This window comes from Rhinolophus ferrumequinum, chromosome 6, assembly GCF_004115265.2.
Source record: "Rhinolophus ferrumequinum isolate MPI-CBG mRhiFer1 chromosome 6, mRhiFer1_v1.p, whole genome shotgun sequence".
Taxonomy (NCBI): Eukaryota; Metazoa; Chordata; class Mammalia; order Chiroptera; family Rhinolophidae; genus Rhinolophus; species Rhinolophus ferrumequinum.
Window position 1 is genome coordinate 45,330,128 of NC_046289.1, and position 19,126 is coordinate 45,349,253.

Consider the following 19,126-nt stretch of genomic DNA (forward strand, 5'->3'; position numbering starts at 1 on the left):
CATTGTGGTTTGATTTACATTTTCCTGAAGGCTAATGATACTGCACATCTTTTCATGTGCTTATTGGCCATTAGTAATCATTTTTTGGAGAATTGTCTATTCAGATCCTTTCTTTGGTCATTTTTTTAGGATTTTTATTTAAAATATTGCTATCATACAATATTAGTTTCAAGTGTTCACCATACTTATTCAACATTTATACACCTAAAGAAGTGATCACCATAAGTCCAGCAACCATCTGATACTGTACTATGTATGCTATCATTACTATTATTGACTATATTCTCTATGCTGTATGTTACATCCCCATGACTTATTTGTTTTATACCTGGAAATTTGGACCTCTTATTCCCCTTCTTCTACCACCTTTTTAACTTGAAATTAGAGTTGACATCCAATATTATTGTATATTAATTTCAGGTGTATAGCATAGGGGTTAGACATTTATAAAATTCAAGTGATCTCCCTGACTAGTTACCCACCTGGTACTATGCATGGTCACTACCGTATCATTGACCATGTGCCCTATGCTTTACATCCTCTTGACTACCAATTTTGTAACTACCAATTTATACTTCTTCATCCCTCCCCTTTTCCTCCCTCCGCCCACCCCCCTTCCATTTGGCAACCATCAAAATGTTTTTTGTATCTGTGAGTTTGTTTCTGTTTTGTTTGTTTATTTTGATCTTTAGAGTCCAGACATAAGCAAAACCACATTGCATCTGTCCTTTTCTGTCTGATACTCCAATCAGCACAATACCCTCTAGGTCCATCCATGCCGCCACAGATGGCAAGAACCCATTCCCTTCCATGGCTGGGCAATATTCAATTGTATATATGTACTGCCTACTCTTTCTCCATTCATCCATCAGCAGACCCCCAGGCTGCCTCCATATCTTGGCCATTGTAAATAATGCTGCCACGAACATACGGATACACACGTCCCCTTGAAGTAGTGTTTTGGGTTTCTTTGGATAAATACCCAGAAGTGGGAGGACTGGGTCCTTCTTTGTCTCTTGTTATCTTTTGCTCTTTTTTTTAAATTGTGTTGACAGGACTTTTAAAGGAAAAAAATTTGCTTACCCAGGACCTTTTCACTAATACATTACACAAATAATATTTTAGGCTAAAATATAAGGAACTAAGGACTATATTTTTCTTAGATACTAAAGTGTTTAAAACTTGATTTTACGAGTTATCATCAAGAGTTCTGTTAGTATAAATTCATGAGGGAAAACTTTTAGATTGTGCTAATTCTTGTGGTTAGAACTTTTTTAGGCGTAAAGAGCACAAGTATAGGTAACCCACAGCTTACTGCTGGTTTTGCTCTATTCTTCATGCCTTTTTACATACCTAAGTCTGAAAAAGTATCATGCTATTAAAGGTAAGGATTTAAGTAGATTAGTAAATTGATTCTTTAAGTCCTTTATAACTAGATTCCTTTTTTCTTTTTCAATAGATTATAGATGTCATAGATAAGGAACTAATTCAGCCTTTCGAGATTCTGTTTGAAGGAGTTGAATATATTGCCAGAGCTGGATGGACTCCAGAGGGAAAATAGTGCGTATGTTAAATTGTCCTTCTTTACAAATAATTTAGGATTCAGAACTTTAGAAATGTCTGTGCTGTTGGTTTTGCCTTAGAACTACCTTGACATGTAAATTTGCAGTGTAGTTACTTATGCACAAAAAGATTTTCCTAAACTAAGTGGACTTGTGGATTTGTAATCCTGTAAGCATAGGTGCGTTGCATTTTCATTCTCTTACTTAGTCAGTCATGGTTTCACAGTGTGATGTGTGGTTAAAATAGTATGACTTAGGGTGGCTGGATGGTTCAGTTGGTTAGAGCGCAAGCTCTGAACAACAGGGTTGCCAGTTCAATTCCCTCATGGGCTGGTAGGCTGCGCCCCCTGCAACTAAGATTGAAAAACAGCAACTGGACTTGGAGCTGAGCTGTGCCCTCCACAACTAGATTGAAGGATGATGATTTGGAGCTGATGGGCCCTGGAGAAACACAATGTTCCCAGTATTCCCCAATGAAATCCAAAAAAAAAAAAGACATCAGTCATTAAAAAAAAAAAATAGTATGACTTTAAGGCTCACATTAACTGTGTATTTTTAAAATTAATTACAGCAGAAGTATTTGTAGAGCCTTATGTGAAGATGATTCCATACAGTTCTGTGTCTAATACAGACCCCAGGAGCTTTATGAGGCTGTCATTTGTTGACACTAAAGGGAACAAACAATATTAAACGCCATCTGATTTTGACAATTTAAAGAAAAGTGCTTTTAAAAACTCTATTCAAGCTTAACTTTTAAAAATAAGTGTAGAATAAGCTAATACTTTTAATTAGCTGTTTGTGAGTGATAATTTAACAGATATTAAAGCAATTTTTTTCACTGTGATTGCAGAAATAACTGACAGGTACTAGGAGAGAGAATAGGGTAATATTCACTTTCTGAGAGCTTGCTTTATTTTTGGTTCTTTTATTTGTTTAGTGCTTGGTCCATCCTACTAGATCGCTCCCAAACTCGCCTACAGATAGTGTTGATCTCTCCTGAATTATTTATCCCAGTAGAAGATGATGCCATGGAAAGACAGAGACTCATTGAGTCAGTGCCTGACTCTGTGACACCACTGATTATCTATGAAGAAACAACAGACATCTGGATAAATGTATGCCTCTTCTCCTGTACTGGGTTACATATTTTCTCAGAATGCTAAAGCAAGTGAAGTTTTACAGCAGACTATTAAAATGAAATTTTAAGTTCAAAGTAACCATGAATACTATTTACTTAGTTTTAACATTTCAAATTGGAATGATGATTCCAGAATGAAATGGTTTGTAGATAGAAAGTAGATGCCATTGAAATGACATCTCTACCTGAAGATTTGCCCTTGTTTTTGGACACATCAGATATTGAAAACACAGCCTCATCAATGCCTCTGAGAGGACCACAAGTCTCGTCTAGAAAAGACTTTCTCTTCTGAGTTGGCAAACTATACCAAAATATACCAGTTTGGGATTGAATTTTGCAGTTTCCTATTGTGTGGGGAAAACTTAAGATATAAAATAAATAAAGCCAGCTCACTCCTCTGCTGAGTATAGGCTTTATAAGATTTCACCTAAAATGGGTGAACATCTGTTTTCCCTTCAACTGTTAGAATATTTCTCTTTAGAAAAGAAATATTAAAGAAAAAATTTTTTTCTCATCATTTATTTAATAAGATTTATATAATTAAACCTCATGCCATTTCAAAGGATTACCGAGATGGTTAGTAAAAAAAAGCTGTTGGTCATGTTTTTCTTCATTTGGAAACATTTATTTCTCAATGGATGAAGTCTTTCACTAAAGTAAGATAGATATGAAAGGCCCAGGCAAAATCTATAATTTTAAATATACTGTAGTCCCTAGCACTGACAGTTATTTATACTTCAGAGTATGTTTATCAAGTAATTCTTTCTCTAGCTTAATTGAATTGTTTATGTAGTTAATTTCATTAATGTGTATAGTAAATTAAGCTATTCATTTTACAGATCCATGACATCTTTCATGTTTTTCCCCAAAGTCATGAAGATGAAATTGAATTTATTTTTGCCTCTGAATGCAAAACAGGTTTCCGTCATTTATATAAAATTACATCCATTTTAAAGGAGAGCAAATATAAACGATCCAGTGGTGGGCTGCCTGCCCCAAGTAAGAAATCCTTTTTTATTTAAAAAAGAGAAAATGTTGGGGCAGAAGGTGGGAGGGGTAGGGTAATGTAATGTCTCTTTTGTATACTTTATCATCAATACTTGCTTCATTAAACTCAATACATAACTTCAACTAAAATATAAATGCATGTGTAAGCACAGGACAGAGGTGTTTTTTGTTTTTACAAGTATGTTCATTTTAATACTTCCAATACCCTAATTGGAAATCTACATTCCGGGAGTTGTGAGTTGGCATCTACTCTACCATCTTGACTCTGCCCCACAGGACAAGTTCTTAATAGATACATAATAAACTATTAATAGTGGGTAATCTCTGGGTAGTGGGATACTATTTTTACTTTCTACTTTTGCCTTAACTGTTATTTTTTATTTATTTAAAATGAGCCCATATCATTTTTAGAATTAAACAGCTATTTTTAAAATATTACATAGTTATTAGATATTTTTCTATACCAAATTTTTTTTATACTGTCGCCATCTACACTGAAGTTAATGTATAGCTATAACTCTTCAGAGTCATATAATTATGTTGCCCAAAGTGAAATTAAATATTATGTCAGCTGAAGTTAATTTCTCTTTAAAGAGTGATGGCTTTCCTTCTAGGAAATGTAATACAGAATATATGTGTAAGCCTAGAAAAAGTGAAATGGTACATTGAATACTTATGCTGGGTTATTTAAAAATTGAGTCATGGTTTTCTACTTTAATAATGGGGTGTGTTTTGGAATAGTAGGCATTTTATGATGTTATATGCTTAACTGCCATTTGTAATTGAACAGACTCAACCATTTTTTTAAAATATACATGACAGAATTTACCATTTAAAGCATTTTTAAGTGTGCAGTTTAGTGGTATTGAGTCTATTAATATTGTTATGCAACATCGCCACCATTCATCTCCAGAACTTTTTTTCATCTTCCAAAACTGAAATTACCCAATAAATAGTACCCAATTTAGTGGAAGTAAATAACTCCTCATTCCTTCCTCCCCCTTAGCCCCTGGCAACCACTTTTTTCTGTCTATGACTTGACTACTGTAGGTACTTTGTTTAAGTGGAATCATAGAGTATATTTATCCTCTTATGACTGGCTTATTTCATTTAGCATAATGTCCTCAAGGCTCATCCATGTTGTAGCATGTGCCAGATGTCCTTCCTTTTTAAGGCTGAGTAACATTCCATTGTATGTATAGACCACATTTTGTTTATCCATTCATCTGTCCATGGACACTTGGGTTGCTTTCACTTTTTGGCTATTGTGAATAATGCTGCCATGAATATGGGTGTACAAATATCTGTTTCAGACCCTGCTTTCAATTTTTTGGGGTATATACCCAGAAGTGAAATTGCTGGATCTTATGGTAATTTTAGTTTTGATTTTTTGAGGAATCACCATACTCTTTTTCCATAGTGGCTGCACCATTTCCATTCCCATTAGCAGTGCACAGGGGTTCCAGTTTCTCCACATCCTTGCCAACACTTGTTATTTTCCGGGTTTATTGTTTGTTGGGTTTTTTTTGGTAATAGCCTAGGTGAGTGTGAAGTGGTATGTCATTATGGTTTTGATTTGCATTTCCCTAATGACTAGTGATGTTGTGCATCTTTTCATGTGTTTATTGACCATTTGAATATCTTCTTTGGAGAAATGTATGTTTGAATCCTTGTCCGAGATTTTAATTGGGTTGTTTGTTTTTTCAACATGGCCTTTTTAATATCATTCTTATTTGGGAAACAATGCGCTCCATCTTAGGACTAACAAAATAAATGCAGCCTGTGACTGTGCTCCTTCCCTTAGCCTCAATTTTTTTTTAAACAGACTAGATCTAATGCTGGTGGTGCCAAAGAAAAATATATACACATTTTAAGAGATGTTAATACTTTGGTCACCGTTGCTCAAGCAATAGTTCACCATAATCAGAAGTGTGTGGACAATGGTTACCATCAGCTGATGATAACCACTTTGAGCAGCTCTTGTTAATTTCAGGAGTCAAATGTGACTTGTATTCATCTCTTGTTATCGGTATGTATTAATATAGTTTTTTCCTTTCTTAAAATGTGTTTACATTTTTTGCCACCCTCTGTATATCTAAGATGGAGAATTTCTTCCCTGAGAGCCTTAGTCTAACTTGGCCCTTAGTGTGAAATTTCTCTTCCAATTCCTCTGTCGTTCAGAAATTAAATCCTCTTATGGAATTCCAGAAAGTTTAGTGATGAAGACTGGTCAAAGAGCTGTGAATAGTAGTTAATTATTTAAAACAGTATTTTGATGACAATAATAAAAAGATACCTTAAATTTTTTTACTGCAGTTGAAGAGTGTAAGAAGAGCTATTACCTCAGTTAACATTCATCTCACAACGCCTAGCCTCTTTTCCATCATGTCTATTTCTGGGCCCCTCAACTTATCTACCTCTTCTTTCCCTTTCCCTCCTTTTCTCTTAGTCTTTCTTGCCTAAATCTTCCTTCTTTTCCTTGATGTCCACTTTGTTTTCCTCTTCCTTTCTCTTTTCTTTCTTACATGGCTATAATCTGAAACAATTAGCATTTGTTTTATATATGTTAAATAATATTTATTTTTGGCCATAAAATTTAAAGTACTAAGTTGAAATTTTGTATGTAAGAAAAAGAAGTCAATGTTTTAACTTGAGTGGGACCCTAGTTAAGACCCTGTACATACCACCTCAGTCAGTCCTGAGCTGTCACTTCCCACAGCCGTAGCTAGAGGCAAAAAGAAATAGTTTCCATTTTTCAGCCTCCTCCTTAGACCACTGAGAGAGCCTCGTCTACCAAGACAGAATCGCATAAAGACAAATGGGCATGTTAGCATTTACTGTGGTAATACCCAATTTATTTTTGGCAAATGAACAAATAAAATTTCCCTTCTGTGGTTTTTTTAAGTAGTTTGTTTCATTTCTAGAACAAATTCCTTGTTGACCTATTAGACTTCTTGGTTTGTCTAACCAAAGACCAAGAAATGCAAGTATTTTTGAGTTCTTTTCTTCTATCTTTGCCATAAGAATCTATTTTGCTGTTTTTAATTTATTTACGTGAATCATTCCATCATTATTCCAGAGTATTATGAAGATTTATAACTTGCAATTTTTTTGACTGTGGACTTTTTTTTAAGGTGAAATTCACATAACATTAAATTAAATCATTTAAAAATCAACAGTGGTATTCAGTATATTCATAGTGTAATGCAACCATCACCTCTAACTAGTTCCAAAACATTTTCATTACCCCAGACATATCTTGAAATTTTAAATGTATCTTTTGGGGGAAAAAGTTTAGAATACTATTTTTATTGTTTCATTTGCTTATACTCTGATATAAAGTGCTGAATTATAATTATATTTATCTTTAGGTGATTTCAAGTGTCCTGTCAAAGAGGAAATAGCAATTACCAGTGGTGAATGGGAAGTGCTTGGCCGGCATGGATCTAATGTATGTTCTTTTATTCTGCTGATATGTTTGGTCAACATCTGCTGTGTGTATGCAGTGCTGAAAATCAAGAGTACAACTTCATAATGACCCCAATGTTTTGGAAATACTAAATTCGGGCCTAAAAGAATTCAAGTTGTTAGAAAGGAAAAATCTTAGTCTAAATTATAAATCTCACCCATTTTAGAGCTCTGCTACTAGATGTATACTAGTTACTAAAGTTCACCATTTTCAAATGTAGTAAGGGAAGGGCTGGTCCATACTTCTCAAGTCTAGCAAAAATTGTGAATTAAGATATAGTTTGAAAATTACTTTTAAATCTCATACAAACTATTTGTGTCATTTCTACATTAGAAATTGCATTTACCACTTCTTAGGTAGTGCTTCTCTTTCATTCACCTGTTTATCTTTTCTCACAAATGTAAAGTTTCATCCACCATGTGCAAAGAGGGGTGGACATTTATACAGAGCACAGATTGATAGGGGAGAGGAGTGAAATCCACCCTGTTTCATTCTCAGCTTGTGGCTTTCTGTAGTAATTCAGTGAATTCTAAATTTTTTTTTTCCTTTCATAGTACCATAGTACCTTATATTTGTTTCAAATTCCAGTTAGGTGGTCAGTGTCATGAGAGCTCTACGAACTCCATCCTTTATATGTGATACATACAGTTAAGTTGATGTATGCTACCAGGATTTAGTGAAGGCCTGTGATTTCCTCAAATTGATTCAGAGATTTATTGAAGGATTATGTATACTGACTTGAATAGAAGTCAAGTGTAGTCCCCAAGTTGATTAAGGAGAAAGACCAAAGATCCAGGTCCCAGGTTTGTTTTGCTGGTAAAAACTTTAGAATATCATAGGCTACCTTTAAAGTCTAATTTTCACTGAGAGTCTCATGTGGCCTTCTGGTTGTATATCCAAATATATTTTTTTCTGTTTTAGGGACCTTGGATGTTATTGTCACCTAAGAAAATTCTTACTGTGAAATTCTAAGTTCTGATAACAGAAAATTACACTGATGTAAACTTCATGCTGTGTAATGGTTGGATAATACTGAGGGAACCCCCAAAATTGTATTTATGCAGATCTGAACCTTATTTGGGCAACCTAAATGTCTTTCTACTACTTGCCATTTTGTGCATCAGTTTTCTTCTTTATGTCATGCTTAATTTATGTAATGTGTCTGTGTCTCTCTTATTCTTCTATTTTCCCCTCTATCCTTGCTTTAGTTTTTTAAGTTACCTTTTTTCCCCCTCTGCTTTTACCAGTGACCTTGTTCCCACACACAGATTTCTAATGGCAGTAATTGGGTAAAGATTTGAGACTTTTAAGGCTGCGTGCCCCTTACTGTTGAGGGATGGTTCTTGAAGTGTGGTCCCTGGACCAGCAGCAGTCCATCACCACCATCTGGTAACTTTTTAGAAATGCAAATTTTTGGGCCTACCTGAGACCTTCTGAACCAGAGGCTATAGTGGTAGGACCCAGTGATCTGTTTAAAAGTCCCTCTGGTGATTCTGATGTTTCTGATTAATAAAGTAGTTACCTGAAACAAACAAACAAAATAACTATCATAGTTGGGAGTGAGGAATTAACCAGTTATTTTTCAATTTGGGAAGGTCTGACTCCCACCTGCTAGGTCCAGAGCAGAAACAGTCCCAACATTTTGCACAGATTAACACATACCTGTGAAGCTTCATGAATGTTTGTTCTACTGTTTCCTATCGCTTGTGTCTTTTCATTATATGTTATATGAGTTTATTTCATCTCAACTGTGTTTAGTTTTGTGTCCATGTATACTAAAAATATTTAATGATGAAAGGGAAGCTTCCTGGAGACAGTGTGGCCATTTAAAAATACTTGCTCTTAGAAATGTACCTGTTTTCTTTAGTGTGTAAAAAATTTTGAATTTTATTGAACATTGTTTGAATAGGCTGGTAAAAGATTTTTTTAAAGGAAGAATAAAAGCCATTTGTTTAGAATTGTGTGATTTGGGAAGAATATTAAGTGAATTTATCTGTGAGTTTACTTGCAATTGAGTTCAATTATTCCCCAACCCAATAGATAAAATACTTTTGCAGTTTTGTACAAAAGACCAAAAAGCACTGCTTAAGGTAATGCACTAACTGAGAAATATACAGGATATGAAAATTAGACTCTGTTAAGTATGCATGAATGGTTGACCTAAGTTGCAATATACCTGTTTTTTTTCCTGTAGAGAGGTGCCATTTTAATGAAATAATTCTTGTATTTTAATGAAATAATTTTTTGTATTTTAAGAAAACCACACATCTGACCATATAGGACACTCTACCAATAGTGTGCAACTCTAGTGTCCTTTTTCCTTCTAGACAAGATCTATTTTTAGCTATATTAAGTTATAAACAAAACCGACAGGTTTATTAACATTAGTGGAAATTTTTTTTAGAAAGAGGCACAGTCAAAGCGTGACTCAAATGATTCTGAATAAAATTGGGGATTGTTGGTTGAATTACTGACCTTACTATGGTCATACTAGCACTGATTTTTATGTTGTTATTTTGGCAGATCCAGGTTGATGAAGTCAGAAAGCTGGTATATTTTGAAGGCACCAAAGACTCTCCTTTAGAACATCACCTGTATGTTGTCAGTTATGTAAATCCTGGAGAAGTGATGAGGCTGACCGACCGTGGCTATTCCCATTCTTGCTGCATCAGCCGGGTATTAAGTTCCTGTTTGAAAAGGGTTTCCTGCCATAGGAAGGGAAAAAAAAACCTCTGCTCATGTAATATTCCTTTTGAGTAATATAAAAGTTAGTGAAATTGGCCTGCAGAAGTCTGATTCTCTTACGAAAAACTTTAAAAAGCTTAGCCTTAACTTCAGCATTGTATATGTACATAAATGGTCAAACTCTTATACTCCTGATATAACATCAGTGCAGATGTAGTAGCAGATAACCTTTGTTACTTTTCCCTGGGGAAAAAGTAATTGTTTCTCCTTTCCCTAGCATTGTGACTTCTTTATAAGTAAGTATAGTAACCAGAAGAATCCACACTGTGTGTCCCTTTACAAGCTATCAAGTCCTGAAGATGACCCAACTTGCAAAACAAAGGAATTTTGGGCCACCATTTTGGATTCAGCAGGTACTCATTTCCCTGAACTTCATCTTAAGTAGGATTAATACATTATGCATTAAACCTGTGTGATATTTCCACAATTTCTAGACAGGGTCTTCCCATCTCACACCACTGCCTGTTCCTAAGCTGCCTGTTCCTGTTTCTGATTGATCCCACCCCTCCTATTCTATCAAAAACCAAATAATATAGGTTACCTCCTACTGCAGGCAGAAGCAGGTCTGGAAGACCTTTATGAAAATAAGATTAAAATAGTATATCAGCTAAGAAACCATTTATTCACACGTTTGGACGATATCCAGATAAACGAACTTGAAAATAATGTATCCTGAACTTAGTAATACGTTTTGAGCAGTGAAGCTTTAGGGAATAACCAGCTGGTAGCTTTCTTAAACTTTTAAAGCACTTGCAGTGGCCATCTTAATAAAAGGTAGAACATGCGTTTTGTATGGAAGTGAAGAGCACTGTGAATTTTCTATTTTTAAAATGCTTGATTTCTTAAAGAATAGACTGATTTTATGAATCTTTTAATCTATTTTATCCCTCAGTTTTTTTCCTCTGTTAAGTATTGTCAAGCATTAAATATCTGTTAAGAGATTAAGAATGCACATAAAACAACAGGGTGTATGTAGGTACAGTCTAATGTCCACAAGCAGAATTTGTAATATGGTGATGATCTCCGCTTACACTGTACCATCCTCCAATATGCACAGATTTAGGATATAGGTCTGTATAGTTTTGGTAAACAAAGATTGATCATGCTTTTCTTTTTGGGGGGTGGGGGTTCTTGTGCTTATTCTCTAATAATAAAAAACAAATGTTTATTGAGTACCTGCCATGAGCCAGTTAAACTTGTGCTTCCAGTTCCTAATCAGGTATATGTATTAACCATAAATAAGTTACACCAAACCGAGCATAAAGTGTTTTTAAGTTCTGCATGTAAACACCTCATGGACTCCAAGGATTATTCAAAATACTATGTATCTGTTTCTGAAATAATTTAATACGTTGATTAGATTTTTTTGTAAAGATAAATGTTTTTGCTTAATTTCTTGCTTATGACTTGAAAGGGGGATGGTCAGTTATTTGTATGTGTGGGTTTATGGTATTTTTTCCTTGCTCTCAGATTGTAGAGCTCCCATAAGAACTTCTTTTACAGACTCTGTATGTTATTTCCTCGCAGGTCCTCTTCCTGACTATACTCCTCCAGAAATATTCTCTTTTGAAAGTACTACTGGATTTACATTGTATGGGATGCTGTACAAACCTCATGATCTACAACCTGGAAAGAAATACCCCACTGTCCTGTTCATATATGGTGGTCCTCAGGTGGGTATGTGTGCGCGCGCGCGTGTGTGTGTGTGTGTGTGTGTGTGTGTGTGTGTTAGGTGACTTGTTTTTTACGTCAGTTGTTTAAGATTTGAGCACTGTTAGGCTTCTGCTGTTACTGACTCGGGCCTATGTTCTAATAGTCCATTTTAGGAGTTTAGAAAGCTGGGTCTTGTTAGATGGCTAATTTGTAAATCAGCATCAATTTCTTAATTTACAGTGAGGACTGTAACTCATGGGGAATGAAATATTCATGTCAGTAGGTGAATACGTTGTTTTCTATGTAGAGAAATTTGTTTGGGAAATGAAATTAAATAATTAAATGTCTTAGTAAATAAAAAGAGTCTTCACAGATATTTTCAGAAAGCCATGGTTGTCTGATGAATTCCCCCTCTTCTAAGGTTATTATCTCCCAAACAAAATAGAATACTTTTAACAGCTAGTTAGGTGGCTGCTGTACTACAGTTCAACACTGTAAGAAGTTTAACCTCAAGTTTTCTTTTTCTGTATTAAATATTAGCTCGTGAGTATTAAGTAAATTCCATTGACTGTCAGAGTAAAGTATTTTGGGTCAGTGAATTGGTTAATTGGTAATATTTTTAATGTTTATTCTTGATTATATATCTTACATTGAGCCCTTGAAGAAATTAGAATATAATTACAGTGTTTTTATAATGTGACCCTTGGACTCAGTAAATATCCTTTATAATTATACCCAATTACTCAGTATCTGAAAATGTATCTGGATGCCAAGTCATCCAAAAAATAAAATAAACATAAAATAACTACATAAGCCATAAAATCTCAGTGATTTGATCTATGTCAAGTTAAATCCCTTTACCATTGTTAAGTTTTACAAATAAAATATTCACATTTATATTATAGTCATCTATAAATAAATTGTAGAAAAGTTAAACTTCTGTTAAAAACTTGAAGGCAAATCTTTGTAAAGTTTAAAAAAGGCTTCATACAAAGACTTCAAAAGAGAAGTTAGAGAACACTCACAGAAGCTTTATATACTGTTTTGTTGTATTATTTTGATATTAAGGCTAAGTAAGAAAGGTGTTTCTCCTTTCCAGTGAAGGAATGATATGAAATATGTGTAAAACACACTATAAAAAGTAGCTGGTTATCTAGATTTTAAGATTAAAGGACTCCTTGTATTAGTAATTAAGTTTAAAAAGTCTATGCCAAATGTGAAGATCAGTATCATCAGTCATTGGGGAAATGCAAATCAAAACCAGAGAGATACCGCTTCATACCCATTAGGATAGCTATTTTTCAAAAAAAAAGAAAAGAAAAAAAAATAACAAATGTTGGCAAGGATGTGGAGAAATTAGAACTCTGATGCATTTCTCATGGGGATGTGAAATGGGTCAGTTGCTATGGAAAACAGTATGGCAGTTCTTCAAAAAGTTAAACAGAATTACAATCTAATCTAGCAAATTCCATTTCTGGGTGTCTACCCAAAAGAATTGAAAGCAGAAACTTGAACAGACACTTGCACACCACTGTTAATTGTAGCATTACTCATAGTAGCCAAAAGGTAGGAGCAACCCGAGTGCCCATTGACAGATGAATTGGTAAACAAAATGTGGTATATAATAGAATATTATGTAGCTTTCAAAAAGGACGAAATTCTGACACGTGCTACAACATGGATGAACCTTGAGGAAATTGTGCTAAGTGAAATAAACCAGGCACAAAAGGACAAATACTGTATTATTCCACTTGTATGAAGTACAAGAATAAGCAAATTCATAGGACCAGAAAGTAGAATAGAAGTTGCCTGGAACTGAGGAAGGAATAGGGAGTTACTGTTTAACAACGGAGTTTCTGTTTGGGATGATGAAAAAGTTCTGGAAATGGATAGTGGTAATGATTGCACAACAGTGTGAATGTACTTAGTGCCACTGAACTGTGCTCTTAAAATGTTTGAAATGGTAAATTTTATGTATATTTTACCATAATTTAAAAAAACGTGTTAGCCAATGCAATTAAAACAAAATTGTTTAATTGTTTAGAGTACCTTATGAACACAAGTCTACTTTTTTGCACTTATAGAAACAATTTTTTTCTCAAAGTAGTCTTTAGAAACATTCAAATTTGGTGATGTCATAGGAGAATCTGGTGTTCAGTTTGCAAGATTTCTCTAGGAGACTCTGCATGATAGAATGCCTCTAACACTTCAGCGCACTGGGAGATCAATTCCTCCTCTTGTTGGATGATTCCATTTGGGTTAATTATGAAGAGGCTCCTTAATGTAAGACCAGGTCTTTCTAGTGGCACACAATAGCCTTGTGAAATTTTAATAAATCTTATGAGAGGTCCATGTTCTTTCTTGGTGCATATTCAGGTGAAATTGTCACAAGTCATGACATGTGTTGTCACAATTCATAACGAGGTCCATTACTTTGACAACAATGCCTGCCCTACTCGAACAAAAGTGAAATCCAAGAAAATCAATGAAGATTTCTCATTAAAATCATTAAGGCTTAGTTCTTTGAACTCTTCATTGGTAACACCTCTATGTTTAAAAATGTTTTATTTAACAAGTATTTACAATGCTTCCTATGTGCCAGACACAAAAGAGCAAGCTAGGTGATAGCAGGACACAGGTTTTTAAGAATTGATTGTGAAAGAGACTTTTGAATTCTCAGTGCCAGAGGGCATTATGTTTAAGTACTTTCTTCCAGAACTAGCAGGCCTCTAGGCTACAAAGGCAGAAACACTGGCTCTGTGGGGTAAATGTTCATATCAAGCATTTGAGGTCATCTTCTGTGCCTGACAACAGGTAAAGAAGTGAGGTGGTCTTCTTTACATGCCTATATTTGTGTTCTTCTTTGCCTAGTACTTCTTTTTTGAAATCCCTCCCTTTATTCAAAAACAAAACAAACAAAACAAAAAAACACCATTGCCTACCAAACCCCTCCTCCCAGAGTAGGAAGGGAAAACATCATTCTATCTGTTTTTCATTCATTCATTCATTTAGCAAATAGTTATTGAGTTCCTGTTATGCAGCAGGAACTTTTTTTGGTGAGGATACCACAGTGAACAAGTCAAACTAACGTCCCACCCTCGTGGAGCTTAATGAGGAAAATAAGTAGACAAAAAAATATATAACTTCATATAATGGAAGTACTATGAATAATTGGTGGGAAAGTGGATGGCAAAGTGAGTGACTAAAATGGAAGTTCTGATAGGAAGGTCAGGGAAGGTCTCTGAGGGTATAAAGGATGAGAAGGAACGAGCCATGTTAAAGATTGGAAGGAAGAGCATCCCAGACAGCAGAACAGTCAAGGTCAAAGTCCTAGGGTTAGAATCAACTCGGTATAGTTGATAATAAGATTAGGATATAGTGCTTACAAAGGAGGAAGAGGTATGAGAAGAGGTCAGAGAAATTGCCAAGCGTGGGAGAATGTCAAAGGCAGTGGCAAGGAGTTTAGGTCTTATTCTGATCTGAACTCCTTACCATTGGTGGGAAGTAAGCTACAAAATCATATCTGATTTACATTTTTAAAACATCACTGCTACCGCGTGAACATACTAAGAGAAGAATAGAGACCGGAAGACTAGTTATAGTGGTACTAACTAGTTATAGTGGTACTAACATCCAGAAGTTCAAAACGAGAAGATTCTCTACATCACTACCACCACCACTGCCACGCCCCCAATCTAGCCCAGTGAATGCTCAGGAGCTATTTGAGTGAAGTTAGTGTCGATTCTTATTTAACTCTTGGCTGACTTGGTTTTTCCCATTGGTTTCAACCAGAGAAAACTTGTCATTTTTGCCAGAACTTTTTTTTTTGTTGTTGTTTAATGTCTATCTTAGTGTCCACCAAACCTTGAACTTCTGTAACTTTCTGCCCACTAACTAAAGCCCCTTTTCACTAGATAGTTTATTTCTGGTGAAGCACTAAATAACATTTAATTTCCTGGTTATTTTGAGGTATAGTTTCTAGGGCATTTAAGTGAAATAGGAATTATTCTACCTTTTGCATTGATTTGTGTAACAGAAAAAATGAAGATGGACAAATCATAGTGTTTCATTAAATACTAAGTTTTCCTGTTACTGGTCAGAAACAATCCTAGGTAGATGTGTAAGGAAGAAAAATGATCTGTTTATCCTTGTCTCTGTCATTAGAATGGCACAATTCTTCAGGGTAGAGGTAATCATTTTAGTAACTTTTTCTATGGAGTAGGTTAAATCTCTTGTCTTGTATGTAGTTAATATCTGGGTTATAGTGGTAAAGTCTATAGTTGCTTAGTAATTGCCCTGAATTAAGTGTGAAGAAAGAAAAGAAGTACCCTCCTACAAAGGCGTGTCTGTGGTTCCCTGTCTTTGGACACGTAAGAATTGGAGGCAGAGAAATACGGACTTGGAGAAGTCTGGAGCCAGCTTGCTCCCTGCAGGCTTAAGATCAACCCTCCCACATAGGAAAAAGAAAAAAAGCAACATAAACGTGAAAAGATTTGATTTAATTTAAAAACAAATGGGGATGGTGGAGAGTTGCTGATCAGTGGACATAAAGTCTCAATTTTGCAAGATGAATAAGCTCTAGAGATCTCCTGTACAGCATTGTCTTATAATTTATGATACTGTCTTATACACTTAAAACTTCATTAAGAGATGTTAAAAATGTTAAATGTTCTCGCCACAAGAAAATAAAATGTAATTTTAAAGGCAATGTAATATTTAAAAAAGCTTTGTACTTTTCGCAGTGTCCTGCCTCTCTGATGCTTTTGTATGCTACCATATAATAAATTTCACTGAAGTTGTATTTCTTCCTCAGGTGCAGTTGGTGAATAATCGGTTTAAAGGAGTCAAGTATTTCCGTTTGAATACTCTAGCCTCTCTGGGTTATGTGGTTGTAGTGATAGACAACAGGGGATCCTGTCACCGAGGGCTTAAATTTGAAGGCGCCTTTAAATATAAAATGGTGTGTGAACATACAAACATTTTTCTTTTAAAGACATTTTTTGGTGCATTGTTTGGTGTGAAATCCCAGAGATAGAGTTGGGGGAAGGAGCTGAGGGAGAGAGAGAGTTAGAGTTTGGGGGTGGGAGGGAAGATGCAACTTGATATTCATTAGTCTAACTCAATGTATACCTGTATGTAACTTTGGGAAGCTGAGATAGAACCACTTTTACACAGAAATACCCTCTCTATTTGTGTGTCCAGGTTAGCCAGAAGGCAGCACCCTTTAGCTTTCAGCATCCTGTGCACTATTGAGAGGAATAATTGAGATTTGTTCTGTCCTCTGTGAAGAGAGAAACCAACTGGTTAGTGCCTTCCTTGTGACAAGCCTCTTTCTCTCTACAGGAAGCTTTAAATGCTACCTTTTAGAGATGCCCCATGTCCTTTCTGCTGCTTTGGGAAAAGATGAGAATCCGATGTTCCTTTTGCACAGTAAGGCAGTTACTGCATTTGCCAGTATATTGGACATGCTGAGTAAGACATGGGGATTTTCTCCCACAGCCAGTTCTTTGACCTTATGTTGTATTCTCATGTAAGTTTTTTTGTTTTTATTTTTGTTTTTGGCTTAGTGAAGTGAGATTGTGTGCACTGGCAGGCCTAGTAATACAGACAGGGTGGTGGTGGTAGGAATTAGGACTTAATAGAACTTTAAAGAAATAGTATGTTTAGTTCCAGAGGTAGATGATGGGGAAATAGGAGGATAAGGCCTCAAGAGTGATTCTTCTACTTTACTGCATTACATTTTAAAAAGAAGAAGCAAAGTTAGTCAACCACTTAAGGGGGCTAATTTTTTTTGTCTTTGGGTATGGGAAGGCTTGTTACAAGGAAGATGCTGACCTCTTAGCAGACAACAGAACAAATAAATGGAAATGGGAAATACCCGTAAGACAAGGGACAGTTTGGGTTGCAGTAGGAAAGAACTTTATGACTAAGGGATAATTAAACTCTAAGACAGGCTAGCAACAGAAGCTGTAGGCCCCTATCTCTAAAATAGAGTTAAATGTTTTTCGGGCAACAGAATCTCAGTTAATAATGAATTCTAATCTAAAAAACTACAGATATTTTTAGTAAAAACATTTATCAGCTTTAAAAGCACTCTTATAATGAGACTTTCATTCATCAAAATCTGAAATTTTCTCCCTTTTTTCACAGGGTCAAATAGAAATTGACGATCAGGTGGAAGGACTCCAGTATCTGGCTTCTCGATATGATTTCATTGACTTAGATCGTGTGGGTATCCATGGCTGGTCCTATGGAGGATACCTCTCCCTGATGGCATTAATGCAGAGGTCAGATATCTTCAGGGTATGTGACTTCCTGTGATTCTTCTTTCTGTAGTAAGTATAGAATTTTATGTAAATTGAGGATATAAGAAAATGCTTTTCTGAAGGTTTACAGAGTTGGCAGTATTATGGAATGTTAGTGTTTGTGTGTTTAATAGCCATGTGAGATAATATATCTATCAACTTGTGATAGCCATGTGAGGTATATATTTGCATATATGTATTTCAATATATATCTATATATTTAAAAAATTTGTCAACTTGACCAGTTATTGGTTATTTGTAAACATATGCTAAAGATTATGGGAGTTACTCATGATTAGTAAAACACACAAACATGCATACTGGATTGTGGTTACTTGTTTAATTGTTGGACTGCAAGCTCTGAGTGCAGGGACCTGTTTGCCCTATATGTCACTGTATCCTCAACAGCCAAGCACAGTGCTTGGCACATAACAGGTCCAAAGTAAATCTGTATTAAATGAATAAATTATTAAATATATAAGCGATGGTTATAATTCTATAAACAACTTCTTAGAAAAACTGTGCTAGAAGAAAATACATAAAGATGCTAATAGTTGCTAAGGGAGTGGGAAGTATGAGTAGTTTTTTTCTTTATATTTCAATAACATGATTTTATTTTACAGTGAAAAATAAATTTTATTTTTAAGAACAAAAATGATAGGGTTTTTGTTCTTTCATGTATATTCAGATAATTATTTATAATAACCATAAAATGAACTCTGAAAATTGCCATAATTTTCTCAGGCTTACAGTTATCAAGAAAGTAATTACAATATTTAAATACAAAACTATTTGTGGGAGCCTTAAAATGAGGCAAGTGTTTTGTGCTTAAATATGTTTCAGTCATTGTTTTAAATTCTGTACTGCCAACAGAAGCTAAAAAGAGAGAGAGAGAGAAAATGACTGCTTTTTCTGTGTAAAGCTGACACTTCTCACACATTTTTTTCTTAAAAGTAGGAATGCATTCACACTGAGGCATTCACATGTTCTAGTTCAGTTTCCCCTTTTAACAAAAGAGCCCATGTTTATATTTCGACTAGCCCAGTTTAAGGGTTTGGTATGTGCATGCCTGTGGAACAAGAAGCTAACTGACTCACAAAGTATCAAGTTCTTGAACTTGGCACTCCACTTTGATTTTTGTTGAGTGGCCTGAGACCATGTAGCCCCAGTCGTGGGGCTAAAGCCTAAGGATAATTTTGCCAGTTCTCATTGCTAGCTGTTCTTTTCTGGACCACACCTGACTCTC

At 35.2% G+C, this 19,126-nt stretch overlaps 1 protein-coding gene and 1 non-coding gene across 6 annotated transcripts in view; both read left to right on the forward strand.

Moving 5' to 3' along the window:
- DPP8 (dipeptidyl peptidase 8) overlaps positions 1–19,126 on the forward strand; it is a 52,486-nt gene that overhangs the window by 25,517 nt on the left and 7,843 nt on the right. For 3 of the 5 annotated variants that reach the window (XM_033107983.1, XM_033107982.1, XM_033107984.1), the window contains exons 10-18: positions 1,460–1,560; positions 2,500–2,677; positions 3,540–3,699; positions 7,080–7,159; positions 9,701–9,853; positions 10,140–10,275; positions 11,450–11,595; positions 16,389–16,535; positions 17,726–17,878. In XM_033107983.1, the coding sequence (XP_032963874.1) occupies positions 1,460–1,560; positions 2,500–2,677; positions 3,540–3,699; positions 7,080–7,159; positions 9,701–9,853; positions 10,140–10,275; positions 11,450–11,595; positions 16,389–16,535; positions 17,726–17,878 (1,254 nt within the window). Of the gene's footprint in view, positions 1–1,459; positions 1,561–2,499; positions 2,678–3,539; positions 3,700–7,079; positions 7,160–9,700; positions 9,854–10,139; positions 10,276–11,449; positions 11,596–16,388; positions 16,536–16,918; positions 17,106–17,725; positions 17,879–19,126 lie in introns of those variants that run through there. The other 2 variants (XR_004423198.1, XM_033107985.1) reach the window with 2 other exon arrangements.
- LOC117024325 (small nucleolar RNA SNORA38) lies at positions 15,903–16,033 on the forward strand. The gene has a single exon (XR_004423404.1). It is a non-coding gene; the product is annotated as a small nucleolar RNA SNORA38 (small nucleolar RNA).